The 25,133-nt window shown below is 37.5% G+C and overlaps 1 protein-coding gene across 1 annotated transcript; it reads left to right on the forward strand.

Moving 5' to 3' along the window:
• The first annotated feature begins 8,251 nt into the window (after positions 1–8,251).
• On the forward strand, positions 8,252–13,238 carry LOC149789696 (uncharacterized). Its single transcript, XM_089973351.1, has 3 exons — positions 8,252–8,671; positions 11,251–11,865; positions 13,133–13,238. The coding sequence occupies exons 1-2, from the start codon at positions 8,285–8,287 to the stop codon at positions 11,827–11,829; spliced, it is 966 nt and encodes a 321-aa protein (XP_089829477.1). The 5' UTR covers positions 8,252–8,284; the 3' UTR covers positions 11,830–11,865; positions 13,133–13,238.
• The last annotated feature ends 11,895 nt before the right edge of the window (positions 13,239–25,133 follow it).

Below are 25,133 nucleotides of genomic sequence, written 5' to 3' on the forward strand. Positions count from 1 at the left end.
ATTTGAAACAATGTGTTTTATCCCAAATTTTGTCTTTGGCCTTTTATTTTATGTCACTGTCATAATGGGTTACAATATGGTGCTTTAACATTCATTTAAATTGTCCGTAGGTGTCCAACCCATGTCTAAGGTATACAATACACATTTGAAACATTGCACATTTACATTAAGCCTTTGTCTAATTAAATACAATTATTGCAATACACATTTGAAAGATGACACATTTACATTAAACCTTTGTCAAATTAAGTACAAGACATTGAATACACATTTGTAAGATATACATGTACAGTAAGTCTTTGGCAAATTAAATACAAGACAGGCAATACCAATTGGTAAGATTAAATATGTACAGACCAATTAAAAAACAAGACATGCAATACCCATTTGTAGGATTAAACATTTGTAAGATGACACGTTTACAGTAAGCATTTGTCAAATTAAATACAATGCATTCAATACATGTTTGTAAGATTACACATTTTAAGATTACACATTTACATTGGTCTTTGTCAACGTAAATACAACGCATCCATGCACAGTTGTATTATTGTACATTCACAGTACGCCTTTGTCAAATTAAATACAATACATGCAATAAACATTTGTAATATTACACATTTACAGTAAGCATTTGTCAAATTAAATACAAGACATCCAATAAACATTTGTAAGATCACAAATTTGCATTGATTCTTTGTGAAATTAATAAGATTACCAGTATTTGTAGATGAATATTTTGTGATGTTAAAACATGCTAATGATGCTCATAACATTAAAATGTACATATCAAACTAATAAAAGACTCATATAAGTCTAAATTATATTTCTTCACTCGTCTTCAGCCAATTCAACATAGAGTTGAGGAAAACTTAAACCTGGCAGGAATTCAGATGTCCACTGAAGATAAGGATTTATTTCTTGAATTTCAGCAAGTAATTGGCACAATTTGTTTCTTCAGGTAAAAAAAACAAAACATTATTTCTTTTCTTTCTCTTACTTAACAAAATGACAGTTAGTTTTACTCAGTCTCATTAAAATCAGATCTCCACTGTTGTACATGAATACCTGACATCAAGCACTGAGGAGTTATGTTCTTGTGACCTATGTTGCTGCCCATAATTGCCAATGTTACAAGCCAGTGAGATTATGTCTTGTATCTTTGTATGTGGGAGACTGAGTAGTTTGGATAAATAGCATCAATGCATGCCGAATGATTTGGTTCACTTTAAAATGTCTGAAAGCTGCATCTTCATTGGCTAATTCAACGGCCACCAGACCATAATTCATAAGTGGTCGCCGTCAATTTCTAATATGACAGAGGTGATCCGATTGTAATCAGATTGCTTTTTATGTAGAGTCCATAATATTAGTTTGTAAACTGAGATTGAGGATGACAATTACAGACATATATCTACAAGTAGTATATATATGTACATGTATATAATTACAAGTATTACAGATAATCACAGGCATTAGAGATTATTACACTTAAATTACAAGCATTTAGTGTCATTTACAACATGTGCTTATGTATGTATCATTTATACCATTAATACTACTAATAGAATCTAAAATGCTTTGGGTAGGTGTTTTAGACTCATTGTTATGATGATAATCTATAACCATCTAGTATCAGGAATTTAATGTTTTAGACTATTTTCCAGTGGCTTTAAGTTTCATCCACTTCGACAAGCAAAACGTTTGAAGGAATCTGAGCTGTATAGACAAGAACATCGGCAGTGAATATTTGCGTCCCTCATGTGCATCATTGATCATTGTTGAATAAGGAAAAATCCAACCAAGTGTCAGCAACAAATCACAAACAAAAATTGGGTTCCTGAGGTTAGAACATAATTATCGAGCATGACCACTCCAGTAACCTAATGGGTTACAGCATCAACCTTGGATGTGCGAGGTCATGGGTTCGAACTCCAGCTGAGTCATACCAAAGACGCATAAAACATAGTACTATCATCTGCCTCCCTTGGTGTTCAGAATGATGAGGTTAATAATATGACTGGTTGGCCCTGTGTCAGTATGATGTGTCTGGGTGTGACACAATGACACATGTCCTTAGCTCAATGAAACTGACAGATTTCACCACCCTGATGGGGAGAGCAGCAGTCATGCTTTACAATGTCTGAGGGCGATATCTAATGATTGAGAGTTACAGTAGCGTCAGACAATTCTTAATCTGACAAGCAAATATGGTGTTTTTGCTATTTCAGTAGTACAAGTAGTGTACGGAGAACTTAACGATCAGTTTTACGTACAGTACAACATATGTATTTTACTTTTCAGTAAGGGTCCACAGACGTTAATTGATGACAAGGACTTCATCAAGACTGAGAAGTCCGTGCAGGAGAATCGCCCAGATATGATGGAGAAATGGCATGACTTCAAAAATCAGGGAAAACTTACTCCTGAACTGATCGGTTTGTAGTTTGTAACTAGCTTCATTAGCTATTCATTTTTATTCCTTCAGGTTGTAATACATTTGATGCAGAATTTTCATTATTTTCATACAGTCTGAATCTCTGACATATGATGTTGATGATGTTTGTTTCTCATTACAGGTGTTGAAAAAAGCAGCTGTTGGCTATGTAGAAATCATAATCGTTCCTCCTGCACACAGTGTGGTGTTTCCAAACCCTTACTTTGTAACCAAAGCTCCATGAAAATAAATCTTGGCAATGGGTCGATCACTAGATAATTTAGCGATCATTATTATATACATCAACTCACTCAATCTCTGTTTTGTTATCGTTCCCTGGAATATGCTGTGTAATGTAAGGTCTGATATGGACTAATTCATACCATTTATTATGATTTTGTCACCAGATTACGAATTTTGCTGGCCTATATAAGGCTTGCGCTGTTTGGTACATTATAAATTCACAAGAGTATAAAGAAATACAAAATAGTGTATGTGATTTGTATTTCATCTCTTTATTTCTATTCTTATCAATACTGGAATATTATAAAAATGATAACACATGCATGATAATAGTTTAAGGGTGCAAGATGTCATTGACGTACTTGTGGTTTTCTTATTTTCTGTTTAGTGCAATTGTATATGACACATTCCAAACAAACAGATGGGTTTCTTCAATATAAAACTTTGCAAATGTAATATTTTGATAAGGCAGTTAGGTAGTGAACCAGCCTGTACGCCTGTACTTTAAAAAAAAATGGCACCAAATGTCGAGTAAAACAAACTTTACTGTGCAACTTGTGGATTGTATATGATGGAAAATGTCAGAACAGATGGGATTTTCAAACTTATAAAACGAGTCAGATCAGTGAGAGGGCAAAGTAATTTACAAACTTTCAAAGAAGAATATGAGAGTATTGTATGACCGCACTCGAACTGAGTACGTCATGCTCATTGTAGAATTTAATCATGACTTCACTTTCACGATAATTCAGCAGAAGTTACACATGTAGACTTGTTAAAGAGAGTGTACAATATCACTAATTGGTCATTATATTTAGTGGATGTATTTTGGTTCTAATCCATCTGGATTTTGCAATGTGTGCCAAGAACTTCGGTCATCTGCAAAGCCAGGTTAGTATAAAAAATAAAGATCTTTTTCATACAGTGTGCTGTAATTATGGCGTTCCCAAATTATGCTTATATTAGCAACATGTATGCTTGTTCCTCTCCTGAAGTTGCCATGTATTCAGACTTGAAAAACATACAACTGAAGCAAGCTGTATGTTTCCATGGAACTTTGTTAATAAAATATCACTGGAAAACGTCATATTGTGTGTTGGGCAGCAACATGATTACTTTCCAATGAAAGTTTGATTGTTTACTTTCCTATTGTAATTTGTGTCAATTAGTCTAAATTAAACATGTTAGGAAGAGTGCACAGTGGAGTTTTTCCATGAGTAGACCTGTCTGGTTAGAAAAGTTATTGTTCCAAACACTCTGTTCCAAATTACATTTTTCACTTTCATAACTATGGAAGTTGTACGTTAATTGACACCGAAAGCACAATCATAAATTGTTTTAGAAAATCTAAACTCAAACAAGAATTCATCAAAATTCATGATCTATTCAAGATTTATTTTACCATATTAAGTATGGATAAATACATTCTAATTGTCAGTGTAAAGGTGTATGTGTACACGTGTGTGTGTGTGGTTCCAGTTGTGTGTATACTCTACTTTGTTATTTTAAGCCTGTAGTGTACTGTACGGAATCATAAAATGTTGATGCGTTCAATAACTGCTGTAAACTGTCTTTTGTCCGGAACTATTATGAAGTGGTTGCCACAAGAGAACCACTATTATGGAATCAGTATATATAAAACAATTAGTGCAATACATTCCTTGTCATTGATGTTCATGTAAGTGTGACTCAGTAAACTAAACAAAGTAAACATGCACTGAAATATTTATTAAGTTTTAAAAATTTTATATATCATGAAATTGAAATCAAAGTCAAGAATGTAGGAGACCTAGAGCATAACCATTTCCCTAATTTATTACAATGTTTGTTTTCCAAAGTATCTAACATGACATGTCTTATCATTACATTTGATGGGAATATAAAATTATGTTTTGTCTTTACCAGATGTCATATATGCAAATGAGAGGAATCCGGAACTAAATGACAAGAAAGACGACATCCTGGGCCAGATGCAGCAGTTAAACATCATTGTCAAGGCGAGGTCATTCGATGAAAATGGGGTGAAGGTCAGTTAATGAAAATATTATCCTAAGTTTTACATTTTTGTTGTTGCAATTGTTCTCAGAGCTCATACGTGACCAGTTGTTGGAATTATTATCTTGCAACATAAAATGACTCTTTAAAATATCATGCAGTTCTGTGAATAAATGTTGTACAAAAATAATTAAATTTATCAAATTTAAAAAGACAGATTAGTTTTTAATAAATTAAAGTCTCTACAATTTATACAATCATTACTGCCAAATTTATGTCTCATCCGAGACTTCTGACAGGGTGAATTCAGCTGGTGTTCCTTCACAAGATTCATCAATTTTTGTATCCATCTACACATTTATGTGTGACATTTAGGACCGTCCTTGTCCAGTGTCATTTTCTACATCTGTAATTAAGTATGACCTGTATTTTGATGATGAGTGACATAGGTGAAAGTTAATACAAACCAGTTTATTATGGACATCTTTCCCTGGGTCATCAGGTCATGCTGTATTGTACATGTATGTGTATTTGGAAAAACGTTTCCCTACCAAAATATGTTTGACCCATGTTTGTGACTCTTTGGCATTAAATGTGATTCATGTAATACAGTTTCGCAGATAATTGTCATACAATGTGAACATTCATGTATTGGCATTGTTTCGTTATTTTATCCAGATTTGTATTAAAGCCAAATAGTTTTTAAAAAGTCACAAATACAGGGAAACACTAACTTTATTATCAGTTAAATTATAACAAGAAACATCATGGTATGATGCTGCCTGCCAAAAAATCAAATGCCATCCACCACCACCACCTTGCACCTTTCTATAAGAAGTACGAGGGAATGTAATCAAATTTGAAAGAAAATGTTAACGTTATATATAATGTCTTGTTGCACAGTTGTATTGAATTTCATTTTCAAAGTGATTTATTATGTTGATATTGGTGTCTTTCCTTATTGAATGAATCTACCAGAAGGTGGCCAGAGGCAAACACATATATATGGTTCCATGCCATAACAGGCATTTTTTGAATAGCTCCTCCACTCAGTTCATTGGGACTTATACATAGGGATTCACAATTTAATTCGAAACTTAGATATCCCGTCTTATTTACCCCTATTTCTAGCAATATAATGACATTTTAAGGTTTCGGGTGAAGCAGATATTCAAACACGTTGATTTTCCACGAGTATGTGGATTATGTGATAAAGTATTGATTACAGCAAGGTCAGTATCCAAGGGAAACAATGCTGGTGAAAAAGTATGGTAACATCCTATCAAAACAAATAAGATTCTGATTTTTTCAACAAGTTTACTTTTTTTTCTTTTTTCCTCTGAAATGCGTATCTCTCGATTTTATTGGATGCTTAACAATGTGGGGAACACTAATACTTAATAATGACATGATATAGAAGCTGAAATTACATATGCTGGTAACATTAGCATTTATATTTGATCAAAATGTATCACCTTGCTAGTCATATATCGTTAATCATGTCGGCTGTATATATAAATACATAAATGCACGCGTATAAAGGTCACCTGTTTACTGATTAAACAGCTGGTTATAAGGGATATATGCATGGTTGTTTTAATTAGTGCGATGTTTGGCAAAATTGCAAGGCACGAAGTATATTTAGTATTTCGATCGTATTATCCTTTTATATTATTCTTTCATATTGAAAACGATTTTATGTTGCTTGTTTACTTTTCTGACAAGGAGACATCGATTGCAAAATCTAGGTAAGAATTCATAAGATTTCTGAAAAGAATACATCGATTGTAAAATCTAGGTAAGAATTCATAAGATTTCTGACTAGGATACATTGATTCCAAAATCTAGGTAAGAATTCATAAGATTTCTTAGGATAAAATAAGAGAGGAAAATAAAGGCTAGACTATCATATGTTTTCTTCAGTTTGGACTAGTATTTCAACTTGGTAATGTTAATTTTGGATTTGACATTCGTTGAACCAAACGTGGCACAATTAATATTTACAATTCATGCTTTGCTTTTAATTGATATGAGTTGCAAACCAGGAATTTAATATCTTAATCTCTGATTGATTGTATTTATAAAAATGAATATATTCCATTAAAAACTTTTTTACATATTGCACATATGCCCGGCTTGCATAGTTTGTCCATTCTCTAGCTCCCATCTGAATTGCAACGATGCGTGGGGTCATCCAGTATAATCATGTACTCAATATCCAACTTATTTCATGGTTTAGAGTGAACTCAGCATCATGAACAATTCAAATAGCCAAAATAAAATTTAAAACAAATCAACTTATGTATTAATATGACTTTCATCACTTTTGTTTTTACATGTTTGATACAAGCAAAATGTATTGATTAATTTTCAACAGCGATTTCCAATGAACCAGATTATATGTCCTGGATGACAATTTTAATTGTATTCACAACGGAAATACTTCATGATTTTTTCAAAATATGAAATATTTTATCAGTATTTATCACATGTAAGGAAAATTATTTTTATGGCATGGAGTCTTAGAATTGATTGACTTCAGAATATATTTAAAAGTTCATCATCATCATTTGCACTATCATTGTTATTATTATTATATTACTGCCTTTCCATCCCTGTCTGACTTGCAAATCAAATAATAATAATATTATACTACAAACATTGCATCAAAACCGTACACCATGTACTTGTAATAATTTATCGATGTGTCAGTACAGATCATGCTTCTATATCAGCACAGATCAGGTCTTTATGTCAGCACATAACAAGTCTTTAAATCAACAAAGATCAGGTCTTTCGAACAGCACATATCAGGTCTTTAGATAAGCACATATAAGGTCTTTAAATGAGCACAGATCAGGTCTTTATATCAGAACAGATCAGGTCTATATATCAGCAAAGATCAAGTATTTATATCAGCACATATCTGGTATTTATATCACATATCAAGCCTCTAGAACACAAATGCATAGTCTGCATCCTAAGTAAATTAGCAAAAGTACAAAAACCTAACCTTTATTATCCTACAATATGTTTGAGCATGAGAGTAAATACATCATCATCAGACTTGACTGGACAAGCGAATTAATTAAGATATACTTATAATTTTTTAATCTTATTGTTATCATAATATAAATAATTTTAGAAAGAATAGCGTGACTTTTGCTTTTTTAAGTTATGCTGTATAGTTCCTAGGAAAAGATCATGTTTATTAATAAATAACTTCAAACCATCTAGTATAGTATTACGACGATAATAAAACTAGCATTAACCTGGAACTGAACATTTCACATTTTCAAGTCCATTTAATAATTATGTATATCATTTTAGTCTTTACATTTGTATTGTATTACAACTTCATACACCTTTTAATTTTTCACAAGCGATTTGAACAATATCAGGCCACCAATTTAATGTTCAGGAAAAATGTACACGAGTCACAAAGACTTTTGTGAATGATGTGTTTATATATATACTTTTTAGGATGAGGACTTCTTCTTGACCCCTTGCATGATTCATCAGGAATCTCCAAGAGAAGTTATTTCTCCCATAAAAGATCCAAATATAGTGAGCACGTCAGTCCTGTGCTTTGTCTTTACAGAAACCGTTATGCAACCTCGCATCTTCAATGAACTTCTTGCGGCATTTATAAGTCGCTGGCCAGTTGCCAAAAAGATGGAGACATCAGAAAATCTTATGTTCTGCAATTGCGCTGTTTACGACCTTGACCTCTTTCACAGATTAATCTTGCACTATAGTAATCGTGTTGTGTTTGCAAGAGTCATGAAGATGGTGAATGATGAAGCAATGACCCCAGATGCGAAGTTGTGGACCGGGATTAGAAGGTTCATTACTCTAAATCTCCGAAAAATTACCTCTCGCCTGGACCCAAATGTAAAATATGAGATGTGTGTACACAGTCCAGAATCTCAAGATGTCTCTGAAGACAGTATGTTCCATTTCTCACCACCATTTCACATGTGGTTTTTGGATGAGGTAAATTATTGTTAACATTAATCAGTTGGGGGAAGTATTCAAGTAGTGTCTTTTCCTTCTCTCTTCTAGCATTGTCTGGTTAGGTATACTATTTCCTCAGTCATTGGCGAGGTTATTATTCCCGACTAGATAACACAATATGAGAACAGTCATCATGGGAGAAGGCAGGGATATAATTAATATATCAAATAGCATCACGCAGCATGCAATGATGTTGGTATGTGGCAGTATTACCTTGTTGATAATGCACAATGATGGTTGTTAAGAACAGATTCCAAAATATTTTAGTTCCAACAATAATATGAACAGTTTGTAACTCCAGTGTATTGTCCAAATAAAAGTTTTATCTCAAATTATCTATAACCACGATGCTAAATACATACGAAACCTAATAGTAAATCAAAAACCTAAGAAATATGAATGAGTTAATTAACAATTCTCCACCCTATCTACTCTCTTACACAGCGATATTTTACTATGTGACAAATGTAACAGCATCCCACATTGCAACAATACCAACATAACTGAACCAGCTAATGGGAAATCACCCAAGACTTGCAGGTATGTTCAATATTACGATTATTTTAAAACTAGTAAACACCTATTCAGACCGCATATGGAATATACGGTTATGCAAGAAAAATAAAAAAATGATAATATAATTAGACAACACTATAATACAATATATTTCTTAAATTTGCCAATATGAAGCCCAACATGTATTAGATAATGTATGAAAAAAATAGTCGCTTTAGTTAGTTGCACTTCTGCCAGAATTTTTTCATTGTGTCATGATTAAAATAAAATAAGGTGAAATGTACACATAGGAACATTACCATTTTACTAAAAGGCTTAATTTATCCATTTATATATATTGAGTATAATCTAATTTACATTGATATGACTTTTCTCTGCTTTATATCGGTCTAAAAAAATCGAGCAAGCTGTCATTTCCAATCTTAGTAAAAAGATATGGGTATATCTATCATCCTCATTGAATTAATGTTAGTGTACTTTAAATTTCCACATCAGGTATTTAGTGCACGTGGCAATAAGACCATGTCGGCATATGATACAACCGTGCATATGGTTGGTCTATTTGTTTTGACTAAAACGTTTACATTATATATGCATGTTTGTTACTTATTTGAAACCACATGTCAGAGAATTTGCAATGTCCTTTAGAATAATTGATATGCAAGCAAGTAATTGTATCTCTAACTCTTTTAGAGATGTGAAATCATCGATGAGACATTCTTATATACAATTATTGAAGACAGTTGTGAAGAAAAAAGTTCTGTTTGAACTTTGTTTACTTTTATTTAGGTATTACTTTGCCTTGTCATTTAGAACAACTTCTACTTAATTGCTGAATTATGGCATTACAGATAAAAATGGTAGTTGGAACAGATTATGTAGAATTTGGCATTCTATATTTTAAACTTTTGTTAGTATTATATATGTTGGAATGTATTGGCATTTGATGGATAGCTGCTTCCATCTCTATTCAGGCTAATTAGATATAAGACCATGTCTTTGGTTCTAAATAATGTGACCGTAATGGGTGATTTCACATAGAACTGGCCAGAACATTTGGCTGATTCATGTCATGTTTATATGTAGGATCTAGCATAACGACATATGAGTACATGTATGTTATATATATATATATATATATATATATATATATATATATATATATATATATATATATATATATATATATATACATATAATTTATACTGCAAAGATGAATGTTAACCTTCAGTTCAAACAATATGTTGCTAATCAAAGTTTTACACAAATTAATCATGTTAAATTGAAAACACATTTGTACAAGGTTAAGTACAAAATAATTAGGTGACAAATTGTAGATAGTACTGCCATAATCAAGTTAAAAAAATATTGGAGTAATCATTAGTGATGTATAAACAAGGATGAAAACACCTTATTTATCAATGTCTCATCTGCGATTTCAAGAATCATTCCTTCTGAACGAAGATGGAACCGATTTTTATTTCAACTAATGTTATTGTAGGACAAGAGAAAGCATCTTTTGTGTCAAACGAAAGTACAAGGATGATTGTATTACCTGTGTGAAAGTTCATTGACCCAGGCTGCCTGTTGTAGGATGTATTCAAATACATCACTAACAATTGAGGCTTAAATTGGGGGTAAATCTGCTCGAGAAGGATAAAAAGAATCTCATCAGACAGCTGGGATTTAGTTATAGAAATAAAACTCTAAAGTGGATGACCTTATAAACAAGTCCATTCAGATTGGACATAAACAGTTATTTCATTTTAGTTCTGTCATCATCCTGTGATAAATTTAACCAGCAGATCTAACCACTATGTTAAAAATGGGGAGTCCCAGTCTGCCAGTCTGATTTTGTACACATTTCTTAAAGGAAGGAAGTCAGAGGGAAACCCTGTTCTATTCTTCTATATGAAGAAATGAGGAGAAACATTTTTTGCAATGTTGGCATTATTGCAATGTTCAGGTACATTGTCATTATAATGTATGTTTAGTTATTGGTGATATTAGAGTTGTAATAATTAACTTTCCTCTTTCATTAGGAACATGATCCTGATTCACCCATAACGCGCGAACACATGAATCATGCTCGCCTCAATGTTGCTCTTGTAACTGTTTGTGGAAAAGCTATGAGGGAAGTTCTTCTTACGTACTTTGATCGACAACAGTATAAAAACATATATCAAGCAATCTTGGCCCAAAGAGTCAACTTGATGCCAGCACGAGGCAAGCAACTTCTTAATCAGCATCAAATTCAGCTGGTTTATCCAGACCCAACTGGGCAGACAACAGGAACAGTGGAACAGTTTGATCTTTCCTTACTGTATACGCTTATTAGGAATGTCAGCACAGTTCCGCAACCAACAACACTTTGGGGAAAAGATCCACTAGATAAACCAAGGGACAACAGTCTAGGAGCTAGTGTGGAACGAATTCGTTCATATAGGAATCTTATCAGTGGTCATTCTCCGGATGCAAAAATGGAACAACAAGAGTATGAGGAATATTGGAAAAAGTGTGATGCTGTCCTTCGTGACATTGAAAATGCACTCGGTAAACACGTATACTGCTCAGATTTAATGAAACACAGGAGCAAGGTCATCTCTGTCTTTGAAGCCTGATTGCTACAGATACATATCATGAAGTCAGATTAAAATGTACAAAGATAATATGCAGTGTACATAATACGATCAGATGAACATCGGGTTGTTGTTGTTGTTTTTGTGTTGGTGTTGTTTTTGTAGGGTTTAATATCATTGTTCAGCACAGGATAGGCTATAAATGGCGGCCAGTATTAATGGTGGAGAAAGAACATGGGAAAACCCAGGAAAGAACCACAAACCCATGAGAAGCTACTGGCAAGCTTTCCCACATACCCACATTGGCTGAATCTGAGACTTGAACCCACGCAGACATAGGTGAGATGGCATTGTTTCCGTAACGGAGAACGCATTAGACCACTCGGCCGTTTTGGGTTGAAATATAGGTATAGCTGTAAGCATTCTATTTCCTTGTGTGAGGCTTATACTTTAAAGATTTGGGATAGTTAATGTGAGTATTAACAGTGTGATATTAGTATTTAATATGATGCTCTTGATTTACTGCCAAGTAGAAGAACATCCCTATTTATTTTAAAATGTAAGTAATGAATCTTCCTGTACACATAATAAGTACATCAGCTTTTTGCCATGATAACAAACTGTTTTCCTAACTTGTTCTTCCATTTGATAGAAGCATTCATCCTTTATCTGTATAAAGTGAATTTTTAAATTGAGTGTTACCTTTAACCCGTTCATGTTGTAATTGTCTTGAAAATGTTTTCAATTAAAATATATGTTACACCTCTCTATAATCATTGGTACATAAAAAAATTATTCATTTAAAATGTTTGTTATACCTCTCTGTAATTATTTATATATGTAACATCGATTTATTTTTAAACACCTTAAGCAAAGACTTAATTTTGGCCAGAGTCTTTTTTAATGATGTTTTATGTTTTAATATCTACATTACTTTGATGGCTGTAAAAGTATATGTGCTGCTGAATGGCACTATGGTGGATCTGTAATTGAACCGAAAGTACCAATGTTGAGGACTTTAGGTTTTTGAAGGGACTACATTTTACTTATTGTGCTATACTTTAAAGTGAAGGTTTACATATTTTTAGAACTTTGATAAGGGAAATTGCGCTGAAACAACCTATCTCGGCAGAAATGATATAAGAATTTCCTATATTAAACGTCCACAAAATCTGTGAACAGTCACTTGTTTTCATTACACACTTGCAAGCTGCACTGTGGCAAAATGCTAGTGCTTAGTTACTATGAAACATTCAGCCACTTGTTCCTGAATTAATTAATGAAGCATATGGGAGGCTTTTATGTGAAAACTATTCATGACAAACACTGTATTTATTTTTTGCAGTATTGATCCGGCAGAGGTTATAACCCATGCAGAAGAAGGATGATTGTCTAGACTCGGCAGAAATGTTCCCGAAATTGCATAATCCTATGCTACGAGTTGCTACTGTAGCAGCAGAGGGGGCGAATCGGACATTTTGTCCAATCGTCATTTGGCTTAATTAATACTTTCTGCACTCAGCGGATCCGGTGTCGTCAGCGCCCGGTACAAAAAAACGACGTCGTCGTCGGGGGGATCGTCCAATCGTCATTTGGTTTAATATACCTTCTGCACTCAGCGATCCCAGCGTTGTCAGCGTCGGGTAAAAAAGCGCGACGACCGCGTCGATGTCATCGCCCCCTCTGCTGCTTACAATGATCTTACAATTTAACCGAATATTTGGTCAAGTCCGATACGATATCGTGTCCGAGGATCATGTAAATGTATCGTTACAAATCCATGTGGGGTCGGCTGAGCATGACTAAAAAAGTTTCGAAAAACATTAAAGTCCATGTCACCGCCGCACCATGTCTGCCAAATATTTCGTAGCGTGTGTGTATCAACGCCGTTGAATACAGCAAACATATTACAGTTATCTCTGATTACTTTTGGAATCTGAGTGTATCGTTGAGTGACATATATCACGTCAGTGTTTTTATGCCTACCTCTGGAAAATATCCTAGCTGGGTTTTTTTGATTGTCTAACATAACATCATCGTATACGACTAGATTGTTAACGTCGCCATCAATATCATCGATACCTGGTGCATCACTGATATCTGTAATAAACTCAATAACATTTTTTTCAGCGATTGCTGATGCATTCTCGTTGAAATCTTTCAACACCTCGTAGCATCGTTGATCATCTACGCTAGGGGCGATTAAATACAACTTATCCCACTTTATCCATCTCATTATTAAATTAAGTAACAATTGCGTCTTGCCGGATCCAGATGGTCCGATGATAATCATCCGGATCGAGTTTGGTAACGCTGCAACATGCTTAACTGGTTCTCTTGTTTTAGTCGCCGAAAAATCAATTATATTCATATCTTTATACATAAATTATGGATCTATATTGTGTGAAGTGTAGAGTGCGTACTGGCACAAATGATATGACAACCGCTACAACAAGAAATAACAGATCGGCACTTACTGGTAAGTGTGTACAATGCGGTACAAAGAAATTTAGATTTATTTCTATTAGACCCGGGGATGTTTTAAAAAAAAGCGAGGAGGTGATATTGCAGCCAAGTTATCAAAACTCCCCGGAACACGGTGGGCAAAGTATCCAGGAGAAAAGCACCTTCCAGGATATAGCTACTGTGGTCCCGGAACACGATTAGATATCAGACTCGATGATCAAAATCAGCCCAAACCCGGTGAGTATCCAATAAACGCTATCGATAAGGCGTGTCATGCTCATGATGTTGCTTACTACAAAAGTAGCGATCTGCAACAGCGTCATATCGCGGATGTAAAATTAATTCACGCGTTAAATGCTATTCCTGATAAATCCTTCAAAGAAAAATTGGCCTCATGGTTGGTAAAATCGGCTATGAAAGGTAAATTAATGATGGGCGCTGGTAATTAATAACAACATGGAATCCATCTATTATTCTCCGAGAGGATACTGGAAGGGGAAGGCAGCAATTGGTAAACTCGCAAGCGCTGCAAAAGTAACGAGGGCCACTGCGGCTAATTGGTTGTCCAAACAGGCTATATGGCAAATCTATCTACCACCGCCTAAACAAATCAACTTCTCGCGCTTTGATGTCAGCGTACCTAATGAAGCTCATCAGGCTGATATACTATTTCTGCCGCATGACAACGGTTACAAATACGCGCTAACCGTAGTTGATGTTGCGAGTCGATACAAACAAGCGGAACCGTTAAAAACAAAGTCAGCAACTGAAGTAGCCGATGCGTTTGAGCGGATTTGTCGAAGGGGTCCTCTGCGCTGGCCAAATCTATTACAAGTTGATCCTGGTAGTGAATTTCGCGGCGCTGTTTTATCAACGCTGAAACATCATAGCGTCGCGATATGATGAGGTTATACTGCGCTACATCGTGATCAGGCAATTGTTGAACGATTCAATCGGACTCTTGCTGAACGGTTATTTGGATATCAATACGCGAAGGAATTCATCCAAGAAAAACGATCTCGTGAATGGGTCAAAAGGTTGCCAGGCGTAATTGCAGCGTTAAATAACGAGATTACCCGAGCAATCAACATGAAGCCCAGCGACGCGATTAAAAAAAAGTATATACCCGGAAGATCAAAAATAGATAGCGTTTCCAAGCCGATTCTCGGCGATGTCACTGTTAGATATCTATATGAACCAGGAGAGCTTGAAGGCGGTAAAAAAAGAGCTACTGATCCTATCTGGAGTGTTACCACACATAACATATCAACGATAACACGATCAACTGGTAGACCACAGATCTATAGACTGGATTCAACTGCCCCACAGCGGGGGTTTACACGCGAGCAACTACAAGTGATACCTGACGATACTCAATTACCCCCGCGTGGTCTTAACTAGCGCCGTTGCGTCTATTGCACTCAAGACAGGTCAACCTCACATTGTTTTTGACATGACCGAGACTGTTATCGATCCTGTCCACGGTAAATTGGCGGGCGTCTTTATCCGAATAACGCCAGGGCATTACACAATTACAACTCGCGCAGTGATTATTCTGTTGTTGTCGTAACGCAATTATTAATTCGGCATCAATATCAAAACGCCGCTGTTTTTTTTTTTTTTTTATCCTGTTGGCGGTAACCCGAGAGTTTTCTATCAATGACGCTTGCATTGTTGGTGACTTTGTCGGTGACTTTGTCGCCGGCTTCGTCGGTGGCTTCGTCAATAACAATTCTTCGAAGCTGATTTATCCTCCGTACTCTGGACACTGCAAGATAGACTAGATTTGACCATTCGATGCGATTATCAACTATCCAAACAATTGTGTCCGTGATGGTTAGTCCCTGCGAGGAATGTATTGTCGTTGCGTATCCTAGCGTCCACGGGGATTTATCAGCACGTAGCGCGTCCTTGACGACGCTGATATCAACGAGCACGATACCATTCAGCACGAGAATTTGTTTTTTTTGTCCCTGACGCTGTCGGGCCCGGGATTTCAACTTCAATGTTCTGCCGCCGTGTATCCGCGGGTCTATAACATAACGGCACTGGGAACATTGGAAACGTTTCCTTATGCAACGTAAACAACTTCCGCTGAAGTGTGTCTCTGACTATCTTTCTACTCGCTACAATCAAATCGTTTGGTCTCCATGTTTCCCAGAATTTATTTAACGGCGTTTCCGGAATCACCTCGCGGATTATTTCACACTGAATTCTATCCGGCTGTAATCTGATTAATTTGTTAACCTCGCGCAGTTGTTCATCAAGTACTCGGTAATCAGTATCGGTTTCTTCATAATAGTCCACAAAACCCTTTAACCAATCATGTGGACCCTCGCCGACAAATGGTGGTGGTTGACCATGGTCGCCACACATGATCACCGCTGTATTCGCGCGCAGCAACCACTCAAGAAACATTTGTAAAACATCTAACGAAACAGTACATATCTCATCCCAAATGATAACCTCAGGAATAAATTTTTCACCCATTCGATCAGGAGTCCACTCACCGCCGCTGTATCGAAAAAAGCTGTGATAAGTAACGGCGTCAACATTTCGTTGTTTTATCTCTCGCGCTAGTCTATGGGTTGGTGTAAGCACGATTATACTTGCCCGCGTTCGAAATAATTCAATTGCCCGAGTCGTCTTTCCTGACCCGCCACAGCCGCTTAAATAAACTGTTTTGTGTCTACAAATTGGATCAGAACACGGTGGTGCATTAGACCATTCTGATAGATTATCACCGCGTAGGTAATTGTTTTCAACGGTGACATCTGCTGACGGGGAATAATCGCGTCGTATTTCTTTTTTAATTCTCCATGTACCCCAACTCTCGTCCGGACTAGTAAACTCGGCTATGTTTCCCTTATACTTTACGTTAACATAAAATGAATCAACGGCTACTCTAACCGCGGTGTCGGGAAATCTATTTATCATCGAGAATATATTGATAGCGGCGTAACCCAGCATAGATGCCCTCAAATGTGGATATGCTGGGCTGTCTCCATCGCCGTAAGTAAAAACTGTACCCAACCTTGTTCCATTGGACAAGAAAGCTGTTTTGCAGTTCACGTATCTATTTTTCGCCACTGCGTACTTGATTACGAAATCATATTCTGCGTCATCTATAATCAGCCGTGAGCAATATCGTTTGTAGTCGCAGTTTTTTCCACCTTGTGTGAACTTACCGATTATTCTTCTACCGAGATCTTTTGCCTCTCTGTTTCGTTGGTTGAATATCTTTTTGGACCATTCGATGATATATTCCTCGTCGGCATCGATGTGTTTTCTGGACTCGTCAATTATGCTATCTAGACGCTCCGGTTCTGGTAACCAGACTTCAGTCTGCGCCCGGTATGATATAATCGCGTCACTGACAATCAACGAAATTAGCATTTTACAATCAATCATATACCGTAGCAGCGCTATTGGCAGCCACTTCTTTTCAGACATGTGTCTACCGATCAAAATATAGCAACAGCGATGAAGTCCTGCCGCGAATTCAAATGATACTATGCGAGCGAATCCGGTTAAATCAAAATCAGGCAGTGGTCCATTAATAGCAACACGAGTCATTTCATGTCTGGGGTGTCCAAATCGTCTAAAGTACTCAGCGGCGGATCCATACCAGAGAAAACTCGCTGGATAACAGGCAACCATATCAACGGAAATCATAGCGTCGCGGTTGTATTCAGTGTTCCATAGTCCACCGTGATAATATTCCAAACAACTGGATTGTACATCCGGTAGAAATTCCTTGCGCGTTGGTCTCCACGCATTTTTCCTTGCTGCAACATGAGCCGCAACCGATGGAATCGTAAAACAATTTGTTAGCAGTTGTTCATCATGCTCTTCAAATTCCATGGCGGTTTTTTTCATCTTGTTGTGAAACGCTTCAGTGCGATATAATTCACCGTTTGGTCTTACAAACTGATCAAAGGTATCCGCATCGTTTTCAGTGCTGCGAAGTAACCACCCTGATACAGGGTCGTTTTTACACAAACAAGCAATAGCATCAAATAGTTTCCTCTCCGCGAGAAAACCGTCCTCTCCCAAAAATTCCCCCGGGATATACTTTACTGTTCTATCCCGTGGAAATACTGTGATCGCGGACGTCCATGCGTGTTCGTTATGATCAATAATTTTGATTGGGGCTCCCTTTGATTTATACTTTGATTCGTATAATACTTCACCGGTTATCGTTGTAACGGTCATTGGAAATCTCAACGACGTTTCTAATCTCGCTATGTCGCTGATGGTTGGTCCACGCTCGCGCACTGTCTTTTCCCACTGGTTGATTTTGCTACGTCGTAAATCAGTCAATTTGTTTCCTCGACATGCATTTGTAAAATGCTCTATTACTCGTTCTGCTACACAATTTATCCCCGTTGACTGTCTCATTGGTTTCAGTTTTCCGATATCAAGTTTCTTATTTAACGGGTATATTCCATAAACAACTGCTGTTTCAGGATACGCTCGTTCATAGTATGGTCTGTCAATTCCGGTTAACAGCCCGGGCTTGGAGTCGCGGCTAACAATGACTGTTTTCTTGTCGCTGAGAACTGGTTCAAATTTATCACGTATGATCCAATTACCTGATTCCACCCGGACAATACATTTTACTCTGAAGAAATACTTGCTGGAGCCAAGTTGTGATATTATCGTTGCTGCGCGGTTGTCGTTCATGGTAGCATCAACAACACCATCAATTCGAAATGTTGATCAACTATGAGATGCACCATCACGCTTGAATTCATTGACACAATCGCGTATTTTATTTAACAGGGTTCTATCGTTTATTAACGCTTTTGGTGCGTCCTTGAGGGCTCTATCGAGATTAAACCTAATATTTTTCCAGGGCTTAATTGCTGCTAATCTCTCGAACTCCTCATCCATATAATTAAAACAAATATTTAAATGAAAGAATATAGTATAATGAATTACTCGGAGATGAGGATTTTGCTAAGCGCGCTATTGATTTACAATAGAATATTTTTCTGCGATCGCAAAAAACATCGTCGTATTCTAATTGATTTCCTTGGGTTTTCACCGACAAGAAAAAATGACCATTTTGTATCATTTTTGGTCATTTTCGGTAGATTTTTGGTCATTTTCGGTAGATTTTTGGTTATATTTTGGTATTTTTTGGTATTTTTTGGCAATTTTGGTAAAAAACATCGTCGTATTCTAATTGATTTCCTGGGGTTTTTACCCGTAAAAATGTACCAAAAATGGCCAAAAATGGTCAAAAAATGACCGAAAATGGTCAAAAATGGTCAAAAAATGACCAAAAATGCCAAAAAAATGCCACAAAAACAAATGAATTACAAAAAAAACGGCGATGGATTACAAAAAAAATATTTACTGCGGCAGTAAAAAAATGTTATTGGACCCACGGCAAGTTATTCTAGAACTAACCTTGCAATGAGGGCCCTATCGAGATTTTTCCAGGGGTTAATTTCTTGAACTCCTCCTCCATAATTAAAACAAGTATTTAAATAAAAGAATATAGTATAATGAATAAATGCAAATGGTTGATGATTGGGTCGACAACCCCGTGCAATAAATCATGTAGAGGTGAATTCTGCGGGTATCATTTACAAAGCGTTCGTAATAGTTCAAATGGCCCCCTCCCGTGCTTGGTTTGCCATGTTGGGGTGCGTGGTAAATCACAATTATGTATCAATTGTGGCGGAAAGCGATACAGAGAGTTAAAACGCTATTATGACAAGCGAATTAAAAACGCCGTCATTGACCCCACCGCTGACTCCGTCAAGGACAAAATCATCAAAACTCCTCAGGACTACGTTGAAAGATTTATAATTAAACCAAATAATGAATTAGACAAGTAGTATTATTATACAAATGGACCAAGAATTTCAGCCGCATCCTGTGCTCGTTAATTACGAGGCATCTCGCGACGGCGTTGTTAGAAACCGCAGACTGAAGAAGCCGGTTGGTACCGTAAATAATCAGGGGTATTTGATGTTTACTGCGGGAGGAAAAAGCTATTATGTTCATAGGATGGTATTTGAAGCATTTAACGGATTAATCGAGAATGGGCTTGTGATTGATCATATTAATAATAATAAGACTGATAATTCTCTTATAAACTTGCAAGCTATCTCGCAAAGTCAGAATACCAAAAAAGGCGGAACTGGTAAATACTCAAAGAAAGCAAAACCCGTAAAGTCATTTGATACAACAACTCACGAAGAAAAAACATTTCAGTCGATGAATGAAGCCAGTAGATACTTTGACATTTGTGAAGCCTCGATACGATTTGTTGCAGAAGGAATACAGAATTTAGCGATCTCAAAAAAGACCGGACGCAAAATTCGATTTTCATTTGTAACAGAATCCTCCGATTATATCAGCGAGTGACGAAGTCACCATGACGAAGTCGCCATGACAGTGCGAACGCTACAATAAATCGTCTGTTCCGGAAGAAAACGAATTATCCTACGGTTTCATCGAATGTTAACACACCTCGGGATTGATACGCAGGGTTCATTTTGTAAAACATTTTTTTTTATATTAGAAATAAGATGTTTATAAGAATATGAATATCGAAGACATCAATAATATATTAACCGAGATTTCAAAATTAAAAATCAAGGAATTGAATTATCTGATGGTCTCAACAGCGAAAGAATATTGTCCGATTATGAAATTATTAACGAACAATCGAAACGGGTGCGTTTTACCCTGGCCCGCGAGTACGCTTTTATAAAACGATTACAACATACGATTAATGAAAACCTGTACCGCAATGACGTAAATGCATTCATTGGACTATTCACTGCCGTTGAAACAGTACGAAAAAAACTCGGACGTGTTTATGAACGACGGCGGGAGATTTCTAGTAAAATTAAAAACATTAGAAGGATTATAGACGAAACCCCCGTGGAGCCCCCAGCGTAACGGAAGTGGCGCATCATTGTTATACATTTTTTTTCCCCCCCGATAGGTCGTGGTAACGATAAGACGATTGCGTCTGACGCGACATATTTCTGCCACGGGGAAATTAGAAATTGCGGAGCAATTTGCAATAATGGTAGGTGAATCACTTACTACTCGGCTAGCCAGAGAGCGGCTAGCAGCGCTTAAGAGGTTCATACCGTTACGAGACAGGGTCCGAAAACAACTTCAAACGCGGCAAAAACTACAAACTGATTTTGCTGTTGGAAGCGAACAAATCTTTGCCCCGGTAAAAAGCGCAACTGTGCCCGTCCTCGGTGCGCTTGAAAAGATAGCGGCTCAGACCGAGCAAACAAAAGAGTCTCTGGAAACACTTCCTGCGAAAATAGCATTCGCTACAACACGGAGGCCGCCACCACTCGCTATAACGGACCCACAAGAACCTTATGTTACAATGGCCGATGAAGAAGAACTAGGTGCTATTGCAAGAAAACCAGAAGAAGAAATACCGGAGGAAATACCGGAGGAAATACCGGAAGAAAAAAAGAAAAGGGAGAATATACCCCGTAACGTATTTACAAAGTCCGCAATACATAAAATTAGAGCCTTCGACAGCGATGAAGAATTAGTTAATTTTACTGTTGCAAACCTTAATAAGAACCTTCGAGAGACGTATGTCAATAGCGGTTACGAGGAAAGTGTAAATTCGACGGAAAAATGGGCAAAAATGGTGTATTTAGCAAGTAGATATAAAGATACGGCGCCACGTGGTGATACCGATCACAAAGCATTCCTCGAGAAAGTAAAAAGTAAGAAACCAAAAAGAGGAAAAGGATACTCCGTTGGTAAAGAATCATACGGTTTTGTTACCTGTCCTGGTAATGTTCTCAGTGATATATCACGGCTAGAAATACTAATCGGAGGAAAACGAGCCGGAAATAACTCTCGTGAAATCATTAATGAGGCCGCTGATATTTGCAGGCGTTTATTTGCAGGCGGTATCATGGACATTAATATATATCGAGCGCTCATAGACGAACTCGTGGACGGTTTTGATGACCACGGTCATTACAGCGATTGACCAATCACTGGTGATCAATCACTGGTGATCAATCACTGGTGATCAATCACTAATTGGAAAACACTGGTGTTTTTATAATAAAGATGATTATACACTACAACCATGATAAACCAGTCAGCGTCTACGTGGTAAACTCACGATTGCCTGTATACCGCGCGTGGTACGGAGACAGTCTCGGTAGCACCATTGTTGGGTTATTTACAAGAATGGCTCCAAAAGTGGCGCCGTTAGCTAAACAATTATCTATGAAGGCCATTGATGTTATTCGTCATAAGGGAATTAGCGCTATTGGAGATGTTGCCGGAAGGGCGTTTTCTGCAGCAAAGGACAAACTAATGTCGTTGGTAAAATCCAAAGGATTTTCAAGAAAAAAACAAACGCCGCTGGCGGCTCCGCCAGCGTTCTACAACAGTGATGCCTGCAAAGGGTAATAAATAACGCGGTGAAATAAAAACTAGCGTCGTTGATGGCGAAGCCATCCACCGAGTCATTGGCGGCAACCCCGCCATTGATGGCCTCGACGCTGGCGACTCCGACGACGGAGCCATCCACCGATGCAACAACCAACGCGCTCATGAACGCGATAGCGGGAAGTGGTCTTAAACAAAATTCAAAGAATTTACGACGAAAACGACGCTGATGAATTGCAACTGAAAACATCAGCATGATAAATAATAAAATGTTTGCGCGAACCGCTGATCCCGCGTTTGATATGGATGCCCCAGTACGCAGGGATGATTTTGTCCGTGATTATCAATATTATTCTTATCATGCAATACAACCGAATCTACGATCGCGAATTGAACTTCAAGTCCAAGATACCAGTAGATACTTTCTACCATGTGAAGCGTTTATCGAAATTGAGGGAGAACTCGTGACAAATGTTGCCGCTAATACACCATACGACAACAACCCGACTATCCAAGTTGGTTTCGTCAACAACGGCGTAATGGCGTTATTTGAGAGCGCAAAATATCTCATTGACGGGCGAGAAATTGAATCAATAGAACGTGATGTTGATGTTGCAACAACAATAATCGGGCTAGCGAGATACTCAGATGATTATACAAGGTCGGCTGGTCCGTCTATGATGTTTGCAAAGGATATTACTGATAACGCTGAACACAATCAGTTTTCTAGGGTAAAGGCAGCAAATGCCGCCGCGGTTAATCCCGCACCGGTCGGGTATGTAAGACCAGCTGGGGACTTTGATGTCATAAATGTTATTACTAATTACAATCTAGGGTTTGCAACACGAGTAGGGATGTTGCAAGGACAACGCCGACAGTTTTCATGCGCGATTCCACTGCATCATATATTCGGATTCTGTAGAAACGTCAGAAAAGTCATCTATGGGGCTAAGCATACAGTAGTACTCGTGCGAAAGGGTAATGATAATGATGCAATCTGGCATGATGCTGGTGTTGCCGACGGTAAGGTCAATATAAAGAATATAGTATTGTGGATGCCAGTAATGACCCCATCAATCACCGCAGAACAGCGATTACTTTCATTCATGGAGACAGGTGGTAAATCACTGTTGAGTTGGCTTACAGTAACCACTGATGCTAAAGAGGATAATATGGATGGTATATTTACATGGCACCTGGCATCCAAACAGGGTGTTTCAGCCCCGCGTCATATTTTTGTAGCGCTACAGAATAAGACGCGATTGGGTAATCAAGAACGCAGCCATATGATATTTGATCAAATCGGTGTCACTGAGGTCTCGTTGAGAATAAACGGACAGTAGGAACCATCCGAGGATATACAACTCAATTACGAGGGTAACCAGATTGCACGCGTGTATCATCGATTGCTGTCGTATATGGGCCGCGATCAAAACGTCGATACCGGTTTACAAATATCACAACTTGATTTTAAAAACCTGTATCCGATTTATTACTTTTCGCTGGAACATCTCGATTTAACGAGATAATCCGTCGTTGATATACACTTCCGAGCTCGTGTGCAACGTCCTGGTGGTGTTACCGAATATAGAGCGGTTGCTGTCATTCTCAGCGATAAATCAATGCTGTTGGAAGGTGTTGGTGGACGAATGAGAATCGTTGATGCGCCAGTGGAAAACATGTAATTGAAAACATAAACGCGTTTACAATAAAAATGTCGTATAGTGTTGTCGGCGTTACGCTGACTGATGGTCAAGTCAAGAAATTACGATCAAAGTCCGCTAAACAATGTGGAACCACAATAACGTTGAAGTCGTCACAGATGGCAGGTGGTAATCATAAGATATCGTTGACGGCGCGTCAAATAAAACATTTCAATGATGCGATGAAGAATAAAAAGGGTGTCCAAATAGATTTTTCGGCCGCAGCAATCAAAAACATGGAAAAGACCGGTGGGATATTTCCGTTGTTAGCTGCGATTCCAGCGTTGATTGCCGCGGCCGCACCAGCAGTGGCTAAGGCGGCGGTGTTGGGGGCCGTTGGTACCGCGGCGGGAATGGCATTGAAGAAGGCAACCGGGAAAGGCTATAAGAAAAAGAAACGAGGACGACCCGTAGCCGGAAAGGGTCTAAGACTACCGGGAACCCCGTATTCATGGTACTCGGGAAAGGGTCTAAGACTACCGGGAACCGTTTAATGACTCCTATGTCCAATTTTGATTTAATAGATGCCGCAAACGCGTTAGCGATAAAAAACTTCAGAGGTGTTTTTTATGAGGGATCAATTACCGGCGGCACCAAGGAATATTGAAACCGGTATAATTAACCTCGATAAATCCTCCGGAGCGGGGACTCATTGGGTTGCATACGCGATTGATCCGCGTGCGATCGTCTATTTTGATTCATACGGGTTAGCCCGCCGAACGAATTCATGCGGTATATCTGGGCGTGTTCAGCCCCGGCTTTTTA

This window comes from Sinohyriopsis cumingii, chromosome 10, assembly GCF_028554795.1.
Source record: "Sinohyriopsis cumingii isolate HCF-2022 chromosome 10, ASM2855479v2, whole genome shotgun sequence".
Classification (NCBI taxonomy): domain Eukaryota; kingdom Metazoa; phylum Mollusca; class Bivalvia; order Unionida; family Unionidae; genus Sinohyriopsis; species Sinohyriopsis cumingii.

Bases quoted from the DNA above. Each gene is read 5' to 3' on its own strand.
- LOC149789696 (XM_089973351.1), top strand. From the start codon at position 8,285: ATGCAACCTCGCATCTTCAATGAACTTCTTGCGGCATTTATAAGTCGC. The intron at 8,672-11,250 runs GTAAATTATTGT...CTCTTTCATTAG, and splicing joins ACATGTGGTTTTTGGATGAG to GAACATGATCCTGATTCACC.